Consider the following 16,448-nt stretch of genomic DNA (forward strand, 5'->3'; position numbering starts at 1 on the left):
AAATGTTAAATTAATTAATACGTTACGAGTGCTTTCGGCCATCACATGAAATTCAGGAGACAGGAGATTCTCTATGGACTTTACTGTGGAGACTGAGATCCCAGTTGGAGAACACTTCAACCTTCCTAACCATACCATGAACGACATATCCCTACAAGGGATTGAATCTTTTAGGTAGCCGCCCTGACCTAGTACGAATCAGCAGAGAGAGGCTGTGGATGCAACGCCTTCGCACCATTCAACCTTTTGGGCTCAACATTCAGGAAGGACATGACTAACCTTTTTTCTCCACACCGTTCTGTCTTTGTCCTTCTCCAGTTTATTCCCTATCCCATTTCCTTAATCCTCTTTTTTCCCCTCCACTGTTTATCTCCTACTTCTCCTAGTCCCTGTTGCTTTCTTCTCTCCATCCCTTCTCTACTAATCCCCTTACATCTATCTCTCTGGGTTCACCATGCTTATTAACCTGTCTGTATTCTGTGCGTGTTTTTGTCCCTTCTGTTACTGTTACTTGTCATTTAGCCTCTGAAGATAATCCTGCTAGGATCGAAACGTCAGGCCAACTTACTTTTACACGAGTTAAGAAGTTGTTAGTGTTAGCCTAACCATACCTTAGGATTTTCGGGAATCCCAAAACCATCATAATGAACTTATATCACCGAGATCCATGTGATGAACTTATCCCTACATCTAAGACCATTATCTTGCACGGTACTAGAGTAACTAGGGTTGTATAAGTCGTGGCGTGGAGCTACCTTTTTGCTAATGTGTGATGAAATAGTGCCACTTGGGGTGGTGGGGTAATATAATTTAATTCTCTTGGTTTTTCTGGCACATATTCAATGTAAATGTAAACAGTCCCATAAACAAATACAAGTATTATGGTAAATTAAAACATCAAAACACCAGCTTGTTCCCTTTAGACTTCCTACAGTCTTCAGTTTCATATAATGAAGAAACGTAAAGAAAAATTAATATCTCCCTGAAGAAATACGGCTGTTCTTAGATTTTGCCGGCGATGCTCATCACAAGCATCACGCTAGCCTAATTCATCATTACCTTTATCTGGCTTAGTAATACCTAGTTACATAATTAAAGGTCACATCCTTTTACAAGTAGTTACTGTGCTACAGAGGACGGGGAAGGGAAGGCGCGTTTAGACAGGATTACTAGAAAAAAGCACCTTCAGATTTGAGAGAATCTTGGATGATTTCGTCCACAGGCTGAAAACTCCAGTGTCATAGGGGAAGTTATACCAGACCTCTTAGGGATATTAACCAACTCAGAACATGGACACACAAACCAAGTGAACTTCACCAAACTGAAACACCTTCATCCCTGGTTTCAATACATTGGCATTGTGAACCCTTAAAGTTGCTCGACAAAAGAAAGGTGAAGGCACTTGTTTTGTCCCAAAACAAAAAGCTTCCAAAACGTTTGAAGAATACTTATAAACTATTGTCAGAGACGTTTCACATTTCACAAAATACATTAACTTAATAAAGAAGAATTACACACAATTTCCTTAGTCCGTGTGCTTCATAAAAGTTACGCCTTAACAGATTACGCCACTGGAACTATTAGTGTGGCACTGAATCATGTATTTTCGCATTAGTATGAATGATGGATATTATGCGAACTTCGTCATTATTGATGTTAATGTATTTTCAAATAGTACAATGAGAGTTGTGAAATATTGAGTCGATACAAGTTGAATGCTTTTATGAGTAACTTTGATAAATTTATTCATTAAAGTATTTAAAATGTAACGAAAAGGACAAGATGTTTCGATCGTTGAAATATATTTGTCAATAAACCATAGAATATTTCTGACTCGTTAGTATTTAGTTATTTTTTATAAACAGACGGTTACGAGCAAAAATGGTAATATTCATCATATTAATCATGATGCATTCCAATTACGTCATGTATTTGTCCATCCACTTGGCTGCAGAACGTCTACTAGGAAGATTTTATAAAAAATATCATATTGTATCACTTTAGAAGTGATAAATAATAAAAAAAAACAATAACACACCAAAGATGCAAGACTTGAGATACATCATTAAAGACACGGCGCCTGCCAATATTCTAGTAAAGAGCTTTATAAGGATCCACACCTTTACACCAGAGAGTATCCAACCCATCATGCCACGCAAATTGACTTCCTAAACAATTTCAGGACCAGTTTCTAACTCGGTGAAGACAGCACCTGAATGGATAAATGAGGAAGAGAATACATTCATAAGTACAGCTAAGTGTTTGACAATAACTGTAGAAAATAAAAAGAGGATAGCAGTCATTATTATGAGTGATTACCGTACTTGTTAAAATAGCTATTGTTTGCAACTTTAAGCTTAAATAAACTCTCCTTTGAAGATAAAAGCTAATAAATATCTTTTTAAACCATAACATGGGCATGCTAGAATATCGAAGTTTGCACACCTTTCGATGTCAGGCAAAACTTCACAGAGAATAACAGAAAACAGGAAATCACTTTATGAAAAACATGTAGCAATTTCAGTCCGCTAACATTGGCGAGTTGGAATAACAAATGCAAATGGAATTTAATTGTGGCTGTCGAAAGTAAACTAAGTTTTCTAACCTTTGCAAATATCTTTCATGCTAAGGCAGTCCACGAATGGATCTTGTACTGGCTGTGTCTCAAATGTATAGTCGATACTGGCAGCAGGATTTTTCGCCAATTCGAAGCACATGAATGGAACTTCATGACAGATGAGGCCAGATAAATCCACCTGGAAGTCCATCTCTTTGAAGACGAGATTTTCACCAGTATTTAGAGTTTGGTTCTCTTGTACAGCTGTCAAGATCTGTGACTGCTCGTTAACGCGTCTTCTTTTCCCCTTGGTGTTTGTAGAGAAGAAAGTTTTAACTTGCCATAAGTCCTCTCCAACTACCGTTGTCATCAGCTGTTTATTTGTGGTAGCCTTTAGTTTGACTGTCGTTTGGGTGTCGTTAGTATTTTCCGCAATGATCTCAGGACTTATTAGTTTTGCGTGTAGCTTAGTAAAGACAACTCCTGTAACAAGATAAGAAAAGCATAGATTACCAAAACCTTCTTGGAATTTTCAGAACTTGTTTAGAATGATCCGATTTTGTTTCTCGTTTTTTGTTTACATATAGATCTTTAACTCCCCCTTTCCTACCAAAAACTATCAACATAAGTCTAATACATACAGTTGCAAAACGACCATCGTTTTACAAACCGATGTTTCTTCCAACACTGAGCAATCTATAAACTCCTTCTTTTCATGCCCTCACCATACCCCAGTCTAGTAAAAACAGTACTTACGTGACTGACATTCTTGTGGCTTGCAAAGTACCAACGAATCTCGAGAAACGTCACCATGCCCTCCTTCCACAATAAGTGTAAATGCTGGATCAGGGGCGTCCCCTTTCGTGAACTCCATGCAAATGTAGTTCACGTCCTCCATACATCCAATAGTTCCATATTCAAATTCTGCCTCAATACCATCAATATCGAGAGGGTCACCATTGGCAATGTCAGTGGAACCTTCCGCGTCATTGAGGATTTGGGCCACTTCTCCAATGCGAGGACCATCACCCAAAGGATTGTAACTACCAAACAGTGATATGCACCAAAGATCGTCCCCCTCTAGGTCACGTGTGTCATCCCTGAATGTGACGTCGATGTCGATAGATACAGGAGTTTCTTGGCCTGGAATTGGTCTCTCTCCAGTCAGTTCCCAGTCGAATGTCTCGGCAAACACTCCTTAAAGAAATAAATTGGGATTGGAAAACAAAACAAGGTATAAAAACACTTAATCTAAATGTTGGGTCTTTGTACGACTAAAGTATCATATTAATTTACCTATTAATTATATATATATATATATATGTTATCTATATTACCTTGATAAGTAATACCTAACATATCGGCATAGGCATTGTACCAAAATAATACTGCTATATATAGACTATTGGTAGTCTGCTGTGTTTTAGATTCGCCTTTCATGCCAAAAGTTGGATATACTAATGTTAACTAATGTCAGCAAAATCTTATTTTACCTTCTCGTTTAGAGAAACACATTGAAATAGCATTCATATTTTGTTTGTTTGTTTGATTTAAAAAAAAATAAAAACAGAAATTCAATGAGTTTGTTTGACATAAAACATCGAGTTTTAAAATAAGCACACACCAAAAAAACATCAGCTCATTAGGAAAGAAAGAAAAACATGGAATGTCATTCGTATTGAAACATAGAATGTCTTTCAATGGAAAACTCACAAACACATTGACACATATACATACACACATACATACAAACACTCATATGATATCTTTGGTTGGACTCTATACATGTGATTCTTACACCCAAATGTGTAACACACTGAATCAAATATGTTTAGTGGGCGTTTTATTATGAATAAGAGAGTAAAAAAAGTGTTAAAATATTTGGTCAGGGCCAGTTGAAAAACACATTGGTATCCGACTCTCAGCACTGTAGTTAAAGAAACAAAAATAACATCAGTATTTATTAAACACGAAGAAGACTAACAGCAAAAATCATTGACGAATGTCGCTAAAACTAATAAGTAGTCTGTTCTATAAAGTTTTATCATACATGTTACAACTGGTTTTCTCTCTGCTGATTTTTGCTTTTTTTTTATTTATTGTTATTGTTTTTGATACTGAAGTAAACGTTCGTTCAATGGACAAAATTCCTTCATTAGCCTACTTGAGTTTAACAGATTTTTCCCTTGAAATATTGAAATTCCTTCTATCTTCCATTCCGCTAGGATTGAGATGCCCGTATGAGTGTAAAACCCCTCAGATGTTCTTGCACCCCCTCCACCACGCCTACCAGCTCATCCTCACCTCAAGTCACCCAACCCACTCCCCCCAGTCCCACCTCTCTCTGAAAACAGTATAATCAGTTGGAAGCGCTAACTAGTGTTACCGACAATAATTGCCCAGTACTCGATTATTTTACATGCAAAGTCTAGACTACAGTTTTATATCAATGTAAAAGACTTCCAACTGGCAACATATATTAATCATGAATTTAAGCATGATTTGAGTTCGGATTGGGTTGTGTTGGTTTTGAGGTGCGGAGTGTGTTGGTGGGTGGGGTGGGAAGGGGTGTGTAATTTTAACCCCATTATCAGTTGGCTTAAAGTTTATGGTGTACAGTCTTTAAATGTCGTAGAGACGAAAATGGTATCTTAGCTTGAGGAAGGGATAAATGTTGGTTTACGCAAATATGTACCAATTTAATAACGAAGTAAGACAAAGATTAAACTCTTGAATGCAGAGATTTAAATTTCATTCTTGAGAGTGTTCCATTATGACACCTTTCTTTTCGGATTAAATTATCATGCATTCTCGGAATGCAAACCAACTAAAATGCAGCTCCAAATAGAGCTATAGGTGACGTCACTCTTCGGTTATAAGAGTGAATACCACTCCACTATTAAGAGTGATCATGTCCTACATACTCAAAAATTGAAATGCCACTCTCTGGAAATAAGAATCTAACGACGTAAGTCATTACGTCACATGACGTCACGATGTTTTTTAGGACAGGTGGCTTCACGATATTGTAAAATCGCTTTAAATATGTTGTGTTGAACCCAGTCTGATTCAAGTAATGGCGTATATAGGCAACTATTTAGTATGTACCTGACGTCACAATATCGATCGTGCTTTGTATTCAATGCGATTCAATGCGTTGATGGGCCCATCCTACTCATCCTCCTGTTTTTCCTGTTTTTGGCAGTCGTCGAGCATTCGGTTTCAAAGAAACACGATTAGCATTTACTTCACTGCTACAGGAATTTCTAAAACAGTAACACGTACACTTTTATAAATACCGAAATCACATGTGCGTGTGAAATTGAGTGCAGATTCTTCTGGAGAACCCACCCAATCCCCTCGGCAAATTCTTAACCTTAACCCAAAATTTAGAAAGGGGAAACTTCCTTTTCAAACCTGATGTTAAGACACAAATCAGCTATACGACAAACAAGTCTCCACGTAAACCAAAATAATACCTTAAATACAGTATAAACTCAAACGAATACATATGATATCTGGATTGAATTACCTTTACAGGTCCCCAGACGAACGCATTTTGTTTGCCTCTCGTACTCATCCCGGTAAACTGTGTAACTTAAATTCAAATCAAACCTAGGTTCTGGGTCATCCGTCATATTAAACTTGATACAAAAGTATTTGAAGTCAGCACATACGCCCTCCGTAGCGTCAAATGAATAACGCAGTTTGTTAAAATTCCATCTCTTGTCCGGAGGTTTGTAATATGCTTTGGCTTTTGAAAATTCAAGAGCTCTCTGTTTTTCTGATAGTACGTTAGCATTATACGAAATTTTTGCTCCAGAACCATCGCTGTTTCTACTGACCCAAGCGCCTATCCTCCACATATTTTCTCCTCGTATTTTCCTTGACGTCCGTCCTTTGAATATTTCTACGTCTACGGCGAATTTGAGCTTGTTTATTTTGCCCTCGGTAACCGTTGTACCCGCCGTGAATAGGTTGAACAAGTCATAGAATTCCATTGCTGGATGAAAGAAAACAGATAGTCAAAAGTAAGTATGTATTGATACACAGACAAATTTAAGGAGTAAGGAGAGAAGGGAGAAGGAGGAGGGGAGAAGGAGGAGATGGAGAAGGAGAAGGAGAAAAGGAAGAAGGAGGTGAAGAGGAGGAGGAGGGAGTGACGTAGGAGGAGGTGACAGTGGAAAGGAAGGAGGAGGGAAGGATGTGACGTTGGAGGAGGAGGAGGAGGAGGTGGGGGAGGAGGAGGAGGTGGAATGAAAAAGGAGCTGGTGACGGAGGTGGAGGAGGAGAGGTGAAGAAACTATTACTTACTGTAAGGACACAGTGGACAGCACTTTCCGGGTATTTTGACAGGATCGAAACATTTTGGTGGTGCACAACTAAAAATTACACAATATGTGGTACCGTTGCGACAAGTACACAATGTACAATCGTCGATAGTCCATTGCTGGTTGTGTCTTTTCAAACTACCTCTGAACACACACGGTACCTTGTGTTTAAGTCGACCGACCGCTGATGTAGACTCTGTAAAACAACAGGATAAGACACAAAATTTGCAAATGTTGGAATAAGGAAAGATTGAAAAAATGACGACTTCGATGCAGGTTGCAAAATAACTGAAAGCAACAGCTTCGATGCTCAACATTTCCTCGCTAAGGCATAAGGTATAAGCAACATGCAACGAGTTAACTTTTCCCTTCGAAATTATTACTTGAAAAGGACAAAAAAAACCTTCTAATTTACAGCGTTAGATAGTTTTAATATTGAAAAGCATCGAAAATGTACCCAAAATCAAAACAGACATGAATTGCTTAAGACATACATGATAAAAGCGTAGGCTGATTTTTTTACCAGCCCCGACCCCCCCCCCCCCAACGGGGTTCGCGTTTTAATAATAATAATACTGGATATTTATAATGCGCCGGTATCCGTCAAAAAGACGCTCGTGGCGCAGTGACACAAACTTTGCGATAGCAAAACCAAAACAGTACATATCACAAGACAATAATGCAAGCAAAAATGGGCGACATTGAACAATTAAAAAAATGCAGACCCAGATTTGCAAATAATTGTGGCGGCAAACAGTTAATTCTGCTAACATAAATAATTTTGCTCTAACAATTCCTCTTTCATTCGCCATGCATCCTGACCTAGTACGAATCAGCAGAGAGAGGCTGTGGATGCAACGCCTTCGCACCATTCAACCTCATGGGCTCCACATTCAGGAAGGACATGACTAATTTTTCTTCTGTCCCCATTCTTCTCCCCCACCCCCCCCCATCACTCCTCTTCTCATAGCTCTCCCCACCCTTTTTTCTTCACACCTTTCTGTTTTTGTCCTTCTCCAGTTTATCCCCTACCCACTTCCCTTAATCCTCTCTTTGTCCCTCCACTGTTTATCTCCTACCTCTCCACTTTCCCTGCTGGTTTCTTTCTTACTGCTCTCCATCCCTTGTTTACTAATGAGCTTACATCTCTCTCTTTGTGTTCACCATGCTCATTTACCTGTCTGTATTCTGTGCATGTTTATATCCCTACTGTTACTGTTACTTGTCATTTAGCCTTTGAAGAAGATCCTGCTAGGATCGAAACGTCAGGCCAACTTACTTTTACATATAAATGAAAAAGATCTCATACTTAGCATACTTCTTCAAAACGATACGTAAAATTTTCTACTTTGGTTCTTTATTCTCGAATTTAACAATACAGGTAACATTTGAACGCATTTGAGTTAATAGCATCCTGCAAATGTTTTTGCAAGCAACAAATGTTAACCGTATTCATCCGCAACGAATCGGCGTTACCTGTACTACTTCAGCTCTTGCAACATAGGAACTTTTAACGTTCTTATTGTGGCATGGCATTATAAACTGGCATTTTATGGCATTATAAATATATTACGTGTTTTGGATGATGATAAACCAGGGCCAGGAAATCGACCTAGCAGTCTTCAATAGACCGGAGGGTGTTACATTTGCAATGATAGACTATAAGCTTACAAGTATTCGTTAGGTTAATCGTTATCTTATCTGAAGGACCTTCTTAAACCACGATCAGTGAGCTACTCCATACGATCTCATGACAGTTTGATTTTAATTACCCCCCGTACTCGCTGCAAGTCCCTTGGTGACCGATCTTTTTGTGTCTGTGCCCCCAAATTGTGGAATGCACTCCCATTTTCTATTCGCAATTCTAGTACTGTAAGTTCATTTAAATCCAGTCTTAAGACTTTCATTTTCAAACGTGTTTATAATTAATCTAGTTTTACTTATTTTCTCATTCTTTTTGTATATATCTCTTACTATTGTTTTATCCTATTTTCTGATTTTGTGGCATGGTATATGCTGACTTCATTTTCTCCATCGTTATTGGTTTTGTTAAGTCTTTTAGGGTTATCTTTTTTTTAAGATTCTTACCTCTTTCTTATGATTAACTTGGTTTCTTAATTTTCTTTAAGTTTTTTTTTTCCTTTACTCTTTTAAGTTTGTACAGCGCCATAGCTTATGTTTTTACATATATATGTGCGCTTTAGAAATGTTTAAATAATAATAAAATAATAATAATAATCGTCGAAAATTTCGCTAACTATGCGAGGATACAATAACGTTAATTTGTTGTTCAATCTGACCAATCAGTGTCCAGGACTTTCTGTATTCTCTGTCACGTCCGAAACAGGTGTGATTCGTGATTCACAGCTCTGTTTTGATGGTTTTATATTGCAGGCGCATGCCTGTTAGAGTACTGTTTATAAAGCATTACACAATATAGTCTAACTTTGGTCTACGTTAAAGGACCAAACGCCGAACTGGCTTCCTCGTGACCGAAAAAAAACTTCAAAAGGGTTGCAGTAACAAAGACCCATTTATTGAATATGAACAGCTAACGTTGACCTTCACCACGCACTACAATGACATGTGTTTGTTCTAATTATATAAGTGAAGGGACGAAGGTCGTCGAAAGACGTCATCCTAAGATATTCTGCCATAGCGACACCACTTTTGCTCTCCCGTGCTTTGTATGAAATTCATGCAGTCAAAGGGAAGAAACGTATGCTAAGCCAATTCGTAGCAAGAACTTTGCCATTAAGTAAGAAGAAGGTAGTTCAATGTTTCGTGATTTTCCTATTACCCATACTCCATGCCGGAAGCAGTAAAAATAGTAAAGAATGAGAGGTCAAAGGGGTCAAACATATACAAATGCCACAAGGACAACCTCTAAATCTGTGCATATCATCAAGTATAGTTTAAGGGTGACGCATACTATAGACTGTCTGTTGCTATATCTGTAGTTGTGGGGAAACATGCGAGTCTTTATTTTTATGCATTTGTGATTACTCTTCAGTCTGATCTCAGTACCAATTGCATGGTCCACATGGTCCCTATATTTACCCCAATATTGTATACATGTTTTCCTGCAATTTTCCAACTGCAACGGCAGGGCTATTACGTGAGATACAAACGAAGCCAATTCTCCTAAAAAAAATCTTGATGGTTTACGTTCAGGCAGGTAGTTTGTCTAAATTGACTGTCCGCAGACTATGGGGCGCGGCCCAAACATGGATCGTGAACAATTTATGTTGGGTCGCTGGATAATTCAAGACTTTGGGTAATTTATCTACAATATATATAAGCACTGTATCTTACAAGCTTGTCGACGTTCATGTTTAGCCCGAATTCACTATAGTTTATGTACTCCGAGCATCAACTCTGAGCCTGCGTGGATGTCTAGTGGTCGTGGCTCAGTCCTCATGAAAGCTTCTGTATTGTGGGCCTACAAGTTTGTTTTCCGCTAAATAAAATTACACTTGCTTAAATTACACTTGCTTGAACAGGAGTGATATAAAAGCAGGACAAGACAGTGATGGGGGTTAAGGTGGGGGAGTGTGGAAAGGGAAGCATCGCGTCAAATGACGATCAAATAAATCATCTTTGTAAAACGAGAATAACACTTTTTTTTCAATTACTTGCCTTTACGGAGTTCTTATTTTTTTTAAAACACATATCATACCATTCTATCTCCTCACCCCATCCGTTGCATCTTCCATAGGTATCAATAAAAGCTTATAAAGAAAGAAGAAAATTGGGGAAAAGAACTAACCTGAAAAGGAGTATTCAGAAAACGACAGGCTGACACCTGACTCGTCGTTAATTAGCTCAGGAAGGTTTGATTTCTGTGATGATACTGTTCCACTAAGACAAAGTAATATTACACATGTTGCAATGGTAACAACCAATAAGCGATGTAGGTTAACCGTACGGTCCCCCATTGCTGCGATATTTTAATAAATACGTTTATGCTGTCCAGAAATCTCTCTTTCCCCCTCCTTCAAATTGACTATATATTGTCAAACAGAAATCATTGCTGATCTTATCTAGTAAACTGGTTGTCCTTGCAGTTAGACATAAACTGTATGGTGTGTTAGTGTTCCACAACTGCCAATAACGCAGTGTGGCGTCGGTCTTATACGGGCTATTATGGGATACGTGATGTTTTTCCTGTCACGGCACCTTTATATATATATATATATATATATATATATATATATATATATATATATATATATATATATATATATATATATTTATATTAAGGTAAAGAGATCAAACTGTGTAAATGCGAAAATGCTTTTCAAAATGACCCCCGACGTCAAATCATTGCTTAACTATTACTGTTTTAACGTGCAGGTGTGTAAAACATGCTTATCTCCGTATACAGTATGATGAAGATCGAAGGAGTTTTGACAGGAAATGGTGTGGAAAACACTATACTTACGGTATTTTCCCTTTTAAAATCCTTTAACTCTTTTCAAACAATCCTTGATTTTTCACGGGGGTTTCCTGTTTCCTCTTGACCGTTATTATTAGTCATGCTAAATAATGTGCGACAGTAAAGAGCAAACACATCGATCGATTTAAATACACAGACTGGTGATTCTAACTTCTGTGCTTAATGTATTGACCGTCTTTCAATAGGTTCTAAGTATTACCAGTCACTGCACTCTCTATATTTATATATTTATAACGTTATTCTATGGAGAACGAAAGTTTTTAATATCTTTGGCTTCTTAGGCTTCATGCTATTGGTGACGTCGGTGATTAAAACCGAGATATTATATATGCTATGATATGTATATATATATATATATATATATATATATATATATATATATATATATTATATACAACTAGGTCTATACGCTACAGTTTCTGCTAGCCTAAGAACCAAGTAAAGGCATGGATGTGTATGTGCCCTCCCCTTCACCCCACCTACTAGAACCCCTCCACCCCATCCCCTGGATCCGCGCCCTAAGAGCCCTTTCGTCTGAAATGTTATTGGTTCTGTCAACATATAGGGTTTTCTAAACTCTATAAGGTATACGATATACAAAGTGTTGAAACTATAGCATTCCTTATTTGTAGCGTCGTTTTCTAAATGCAGGAGTTCACTCTATCCGGTCTATCCGTCTATCACTCTATCCGGTCTATTCAGTCTATCCGTCTATCCGTCTATCCGTCTATCCGTCTATCTGTCTATCTGTCTATCTGTCTATCTGTCTATCTGTCTATCTGTCTATCTGTCTATCTGTCTATCTGTCTATCTGTCTATCTGTCTATCTGTCTATCTGTCTATCTGTCTATCTGTCTATATGTCTATCTGTCTATCTGTCTGTCTGTCTATCTGTCTGTCTGTCTGTCTGTCTGTCTGTCTGTCTGTCTGTCTGTCTGTCTGTCTCTCTGTCTATCTATCTATCTACATAGGACTATTAATATGTATAAAGGCCTTTATAAATATGTTTATATATAGGCCTATATATATATATATATATGTATGTATATATATATAAGCCATTGTATATATATATATATATAAACAATGGCTTATCTATGTATGTATATATATATATATATATATATATAAGCATAATATGTACCTAAGGTCGACAGTTTATGGTAAAAAAGTGTACCTTAGGTCAACAGTGTACCTTAGGTCGACATTTCAGTGTCGACCTAATGTTTCCACTACCATTTTAAAACACTTTTTTATTGTCGCAAATAGCTTTATAATGTTCTCCGTCCTCTAAAACGTTCATTTAAAAGTTTTGGTTAGGGTCGGTTCAGGGCTAGGGTTAGAAAAAAGGGTTAGGGTTAGATTAAATTTAGTGTGTAAGTCAATGTAACTGTCGACCTAAGGTAGGATCCATAGTTATATATATATATATATATATATATATATTGAAACTTTGAAACTTTGAAAACGCTTCGACGCCTTTCCGAAAAACGGGTAAGGTATCGGCATCATCTTTCCAACTACAGACTATACCGTAAAAACAAAACGGTACCAAAAGGACTTAAAATCAAGGTCCGTGCTGGTTTACCACTTTCTGATAGCGACAGCTTTGCCAATTGGAAAGGCATCCTTAAGAATGCTTCGCTTGAATTAATGGCTGTGCAAATAAGTATTTGTCGCAAAACAATTCACGAACTTAGCCAGCAAATTGATTCCAAAACCAGAAAACTGCAAAAAGAACTCCCCAAGAACGAGTTCGAAAGAAAGCTTGACTCCATCTCCAAAATTTGCTTGAAACTCTCACATACCCTAGCTTCAAGACAATGTCACAAATTGAAGAGGGATAATGTCACGCAAAGAGTTAAGTCTTCTGGTGAAACCCAACTTGAAACCTCAAAAAGAACCAGGTCTCGCAGATTCCGTCGGAAAGAGATACAGACCGCATGCAACACCACCAAAAGTGCAGTTGTAACGATTGATTGCCAACTCTCGGCAGGAGAAACAACCTACTCTCCAAAGGTCTAAATTTTTGCCCTAAACCACGGCAAGTAAACGCTCAGAAACTTTCTCTTGACCTAAATCTGTTCTATCGACGCTTACGTCTCCGTGAATTTTTTGCCGACGAAAATGGCAATAACACCACGCAAGAAACCAACGACTTGCATTCCAATTTTAAGCCAAAAAGCTCGTGGAATCCACCCAAGGCCCATTGTGCGCCTCTTGAATCATTTATTTCGGCCATTGAAGAGGATGTCAAAACACACACCTCCGTCCCAGACTTCCGCGACAATCTCAACAAAACTGAGAGACAGGCCATTCATGAACTGCGGAAGCGCGATGACATTGTCATCAAGCCAGCCGACAAGTGTTCTGCAATTGTCGTTATGGGCAAACAATTCTACAGAGAGGAAGCCAACAGACTACTCAGCAACCCTCAACACTACAAACTCCTGGATTCTGATCCAACTCAAGAAATCACACAAAACGTGAAAAGAGTCATCCAAAAGATAGTCTCTAACGGTTCCATTGACGGCAAGTTAGGCCAAAACCTCCTGGAAAATGACCCAAAACCTGGTCGCTTTTATTTTCTGCCTAAAATTCACAAAGAAGGCAATCCCGGGAGGCCCATAATATCGGGTAATGGCACAGCGACTGAAAAAATTTCCAAATTCGTGGATCTCCTCATCCAACCTCTCGTTTCGGCCCTACCGTCCTATGTGCAGGACACTACGGATTTCATCCGGAAAATTGGGGAAATAAAAAATCTTCCCTTATCTTCTCTGTTAGTTACCTTGGATGTGTCTTCGTTATACACAAATATCCCTAACGAAGAGGGCATTTCGGTCTGCACAAAAGCATTCAAACCGATACGTGGCAAAACCCCCACGAAGAAAGAATTGGCCGAATTAATGCAACTTATCTTGACCAACAATAATCTGGTATTTGGCAACAAACACTACCTCCAAATTCATGGCACCGCAATGGGTACCAAAATGGCACCGTCTTTTGCCAACATCTTTATGGGAATCCTCGAGAAAGAATTTTTATCTCGACAAAACTTGAAACCACACACGTGGTTACGTTACATTGACGATATCTTTATGATATGGACCCATGGTGAGGCTAATCTAAAACTCTTCATTGATGACATAAACTCGTTTCATCACACTATCAAATTCACTGCTGATTTTTCTGGATATGGCGTTCACTTATTGGACACCACCGCGACCCTACAAAATGGTTCACTCAAAACAGACTTGTTCAATAAACCTACGAACAAGCACAACTACCTCTTACCAAGCAGTTGCCATCCACGTTACTGTACCAGAAATATTCCGTACAGTCAAGCGTTGCGCATTCGACGCATTTGCTCCTCTGAAGTCGATTTTGATTCACGCACTAAAGAACTGTCACAACACCTCCTAAACAGACAGTATTTTCGGGGTACTATTGAAAATGCCATCAAAAAGGCTAAAAGCAAACCCCGTACCGAAACATTGACGTACAAAACTCGTCAAACCAGTTCCAAAAGGGTACCATTGGTTACTGAATTCCACCCTGGTCTCCCACCACTGGCTAATATCATTCAGAAGAATTTTCACCTACTTCAAGGCACCGACCGCCTGAAATCCGTATTCCCAGAATTACCTGTCATCGCTTTTAAAAGACCCAGCAACCTACGGGATATCTTAGTTCGGGCATCCTTTCGGGATGACACCCCATTAGGGGAAAGCAAAACAGAAACTACAGGATCATCGCCCTGTACACAAAATTGCAAAACGTGCTTACTTGTCGATTCGACCGGGGCCTTTCAGAGCAACCAAACCAAACGCACGTTCCAAATTCGGCACAAAATTAACTGCCTATCCAAACATGTCATTTACCTCATCTACTGCAATATTTGTAACTTACAATACATTGGAGAGTCAAAAAACACTCTTAGAATGAGAATGACACAACATAGATCGGCGATCAAAACAAAAAAGATCTACCAACCTGTTGCAAATCACTTCAATCTCCAAAATCATTCAATTGAGAATTTGCGTGTAATTGCCATTGACCAGAACGATTCTTGGACAGATAAATCTAGGAAAGCGAAAGACAATTTCTGGGAACTAAACCTAAAGACCACGGCACCATTCGGTTTAAACATCAGAAACGATTTGCCGTCCCAGATAAACCAAAACAATTCCTTTACAATTACGACGGAATCGGATTAAAATAATCCGACGCGGATTGAAATAATCCGAATTTCTAAAACTTCTGCTCTATTCAGCAGAAATCAGTAAGTCGCTTTGCCTTTACAACCATGCCGACATCTTCTCCATAAAACAGTTTCAATTCCTGCTACTCCTTGTCACTTTCGGTGATCATGCACTGAAGAAGTGCTAGTTTTGCTCGAAAGCTCTGCAAAAACCAAACATTGGCTGTTTTACTTCCAATCATTTACCTAATTCAATTATTGTATCTCACTCGAGATCCAGCCTTTCTCTAAATGCAGCATAGTTGTTTAACAGTTTTTCCGTTATTCCTATATATATATATATATATACATATATATATATATATATATATATATATATATATATATATATATATATATATATATATATATATATATATATATATATATATGCCTGTGTGCGTGCGTGTGTGTGTAACCTTTATACTTATTTTTATTTGTTTCACATGTAGTACTCAACTCTTTACCTGTTGTCTTTTTTGTTTGTCTTTGACTTATGGTATTAAACTCTAAATATAAAGCAATATGTTTAACAGATATTATTAAACTCTTTTCTTATATGTATGTCTTTGACGTATGGTATTAAACTCTTTACATATGGGATCGTTTAACATATAGTATTAACCTCTATAACAACATGGTTGTGTTTAAAATGATAGTATTAAGCTTTACACCGATATTGATATGTTTAACATTTAGTTTGAAACTCTATACCTATATGGTTGTGTTTAACGTATAGTATTTACCTGTTTACTTATAACTATAGAATTGGTCGTGAACAGTACAAATATCTTCGACGTTTCCTTCAACTTTGTTGGAGATAGCGTAGATTATTGTAGATTTTCCCTGGACATATCA

The 16,448-nt window shown here is 38.0% G+C and overlaps 2 protein-coding genes across 2 annotated transcripts in view; both read right to left on the bottom strand.

Annotated features, from left to right (window-relative positions):
* LOC139965042 (uncharacterized) overlaps positions 1-16,448 on the bottom strand; it is a 112,844-nt gene that overhangs the window by 28,244 nt on the left and 68,152 nt on the right. The window lies entirely within an intron of this gene.
* Positions 1,717-11,013, bottom strand: LOC139965044 (uncharacterized). Its single transcript, XM_071967216.1, has 6 exons — positions 10,658-11,013; positions 6,872-7,084; positions 6,090-6,560; positions 3,314-3,754; positions 2,606-3,040; positions 1,717-2,212 (listed from the first exon to the last, which is right to left on the bottom strand). Exons 1-6 carry the CDS (start codon positions 10,824-10,826, stop codon positions 2,169-2,171), a joined length of 1,773 nt encoding a protein of 590 aa, XP_071823317.1. The 5' UTR covers positions 10,827-11,013; the 3' UTR covers positions 1,717-2,168.

This window comes from Apostichopus japonicus, chromosome 23 (assembly GCF_037975245.1).
Source record: "Apostichopus japonicus isolate 1M-3 chromosome 23, ASM3797524v1, whole genome shotgun sequence".
NCBI lineage: Eukaryota > Metazoa > Echinodermata > Holothuroidea > Aspidochirotida > Stichopodidae > Apostichopus > Apostichopus japonicus.

What these genes read in the sequence shown, in the direction of transcription:
- LOC139965044 (XM_071967216.1), bottom strand. Translation starts at nt 10,826, where the DNA reads ATGGGGGACCGTACGGTTAACCTACATCGCTTATTGGTTGTTACCATT. An exon ending in CTGTCCACTGTGTCCTTACA is followed by an intron (nt 6,561 to 6,871) that starts GTAAGTAATAGT and finishes TCTTTCATCCAG; the next exon opens with CAATGGAATTCTATGACTTG. An exon ending in CATGAAAGATATTTGCAAAG is followed by an intron (nt 2,213 to 2,605) that starts GTTAGAAAACTT and finishes TTATCCATTCAG; the next exon opens with GTGCTGTCTTCACCGAGTTA.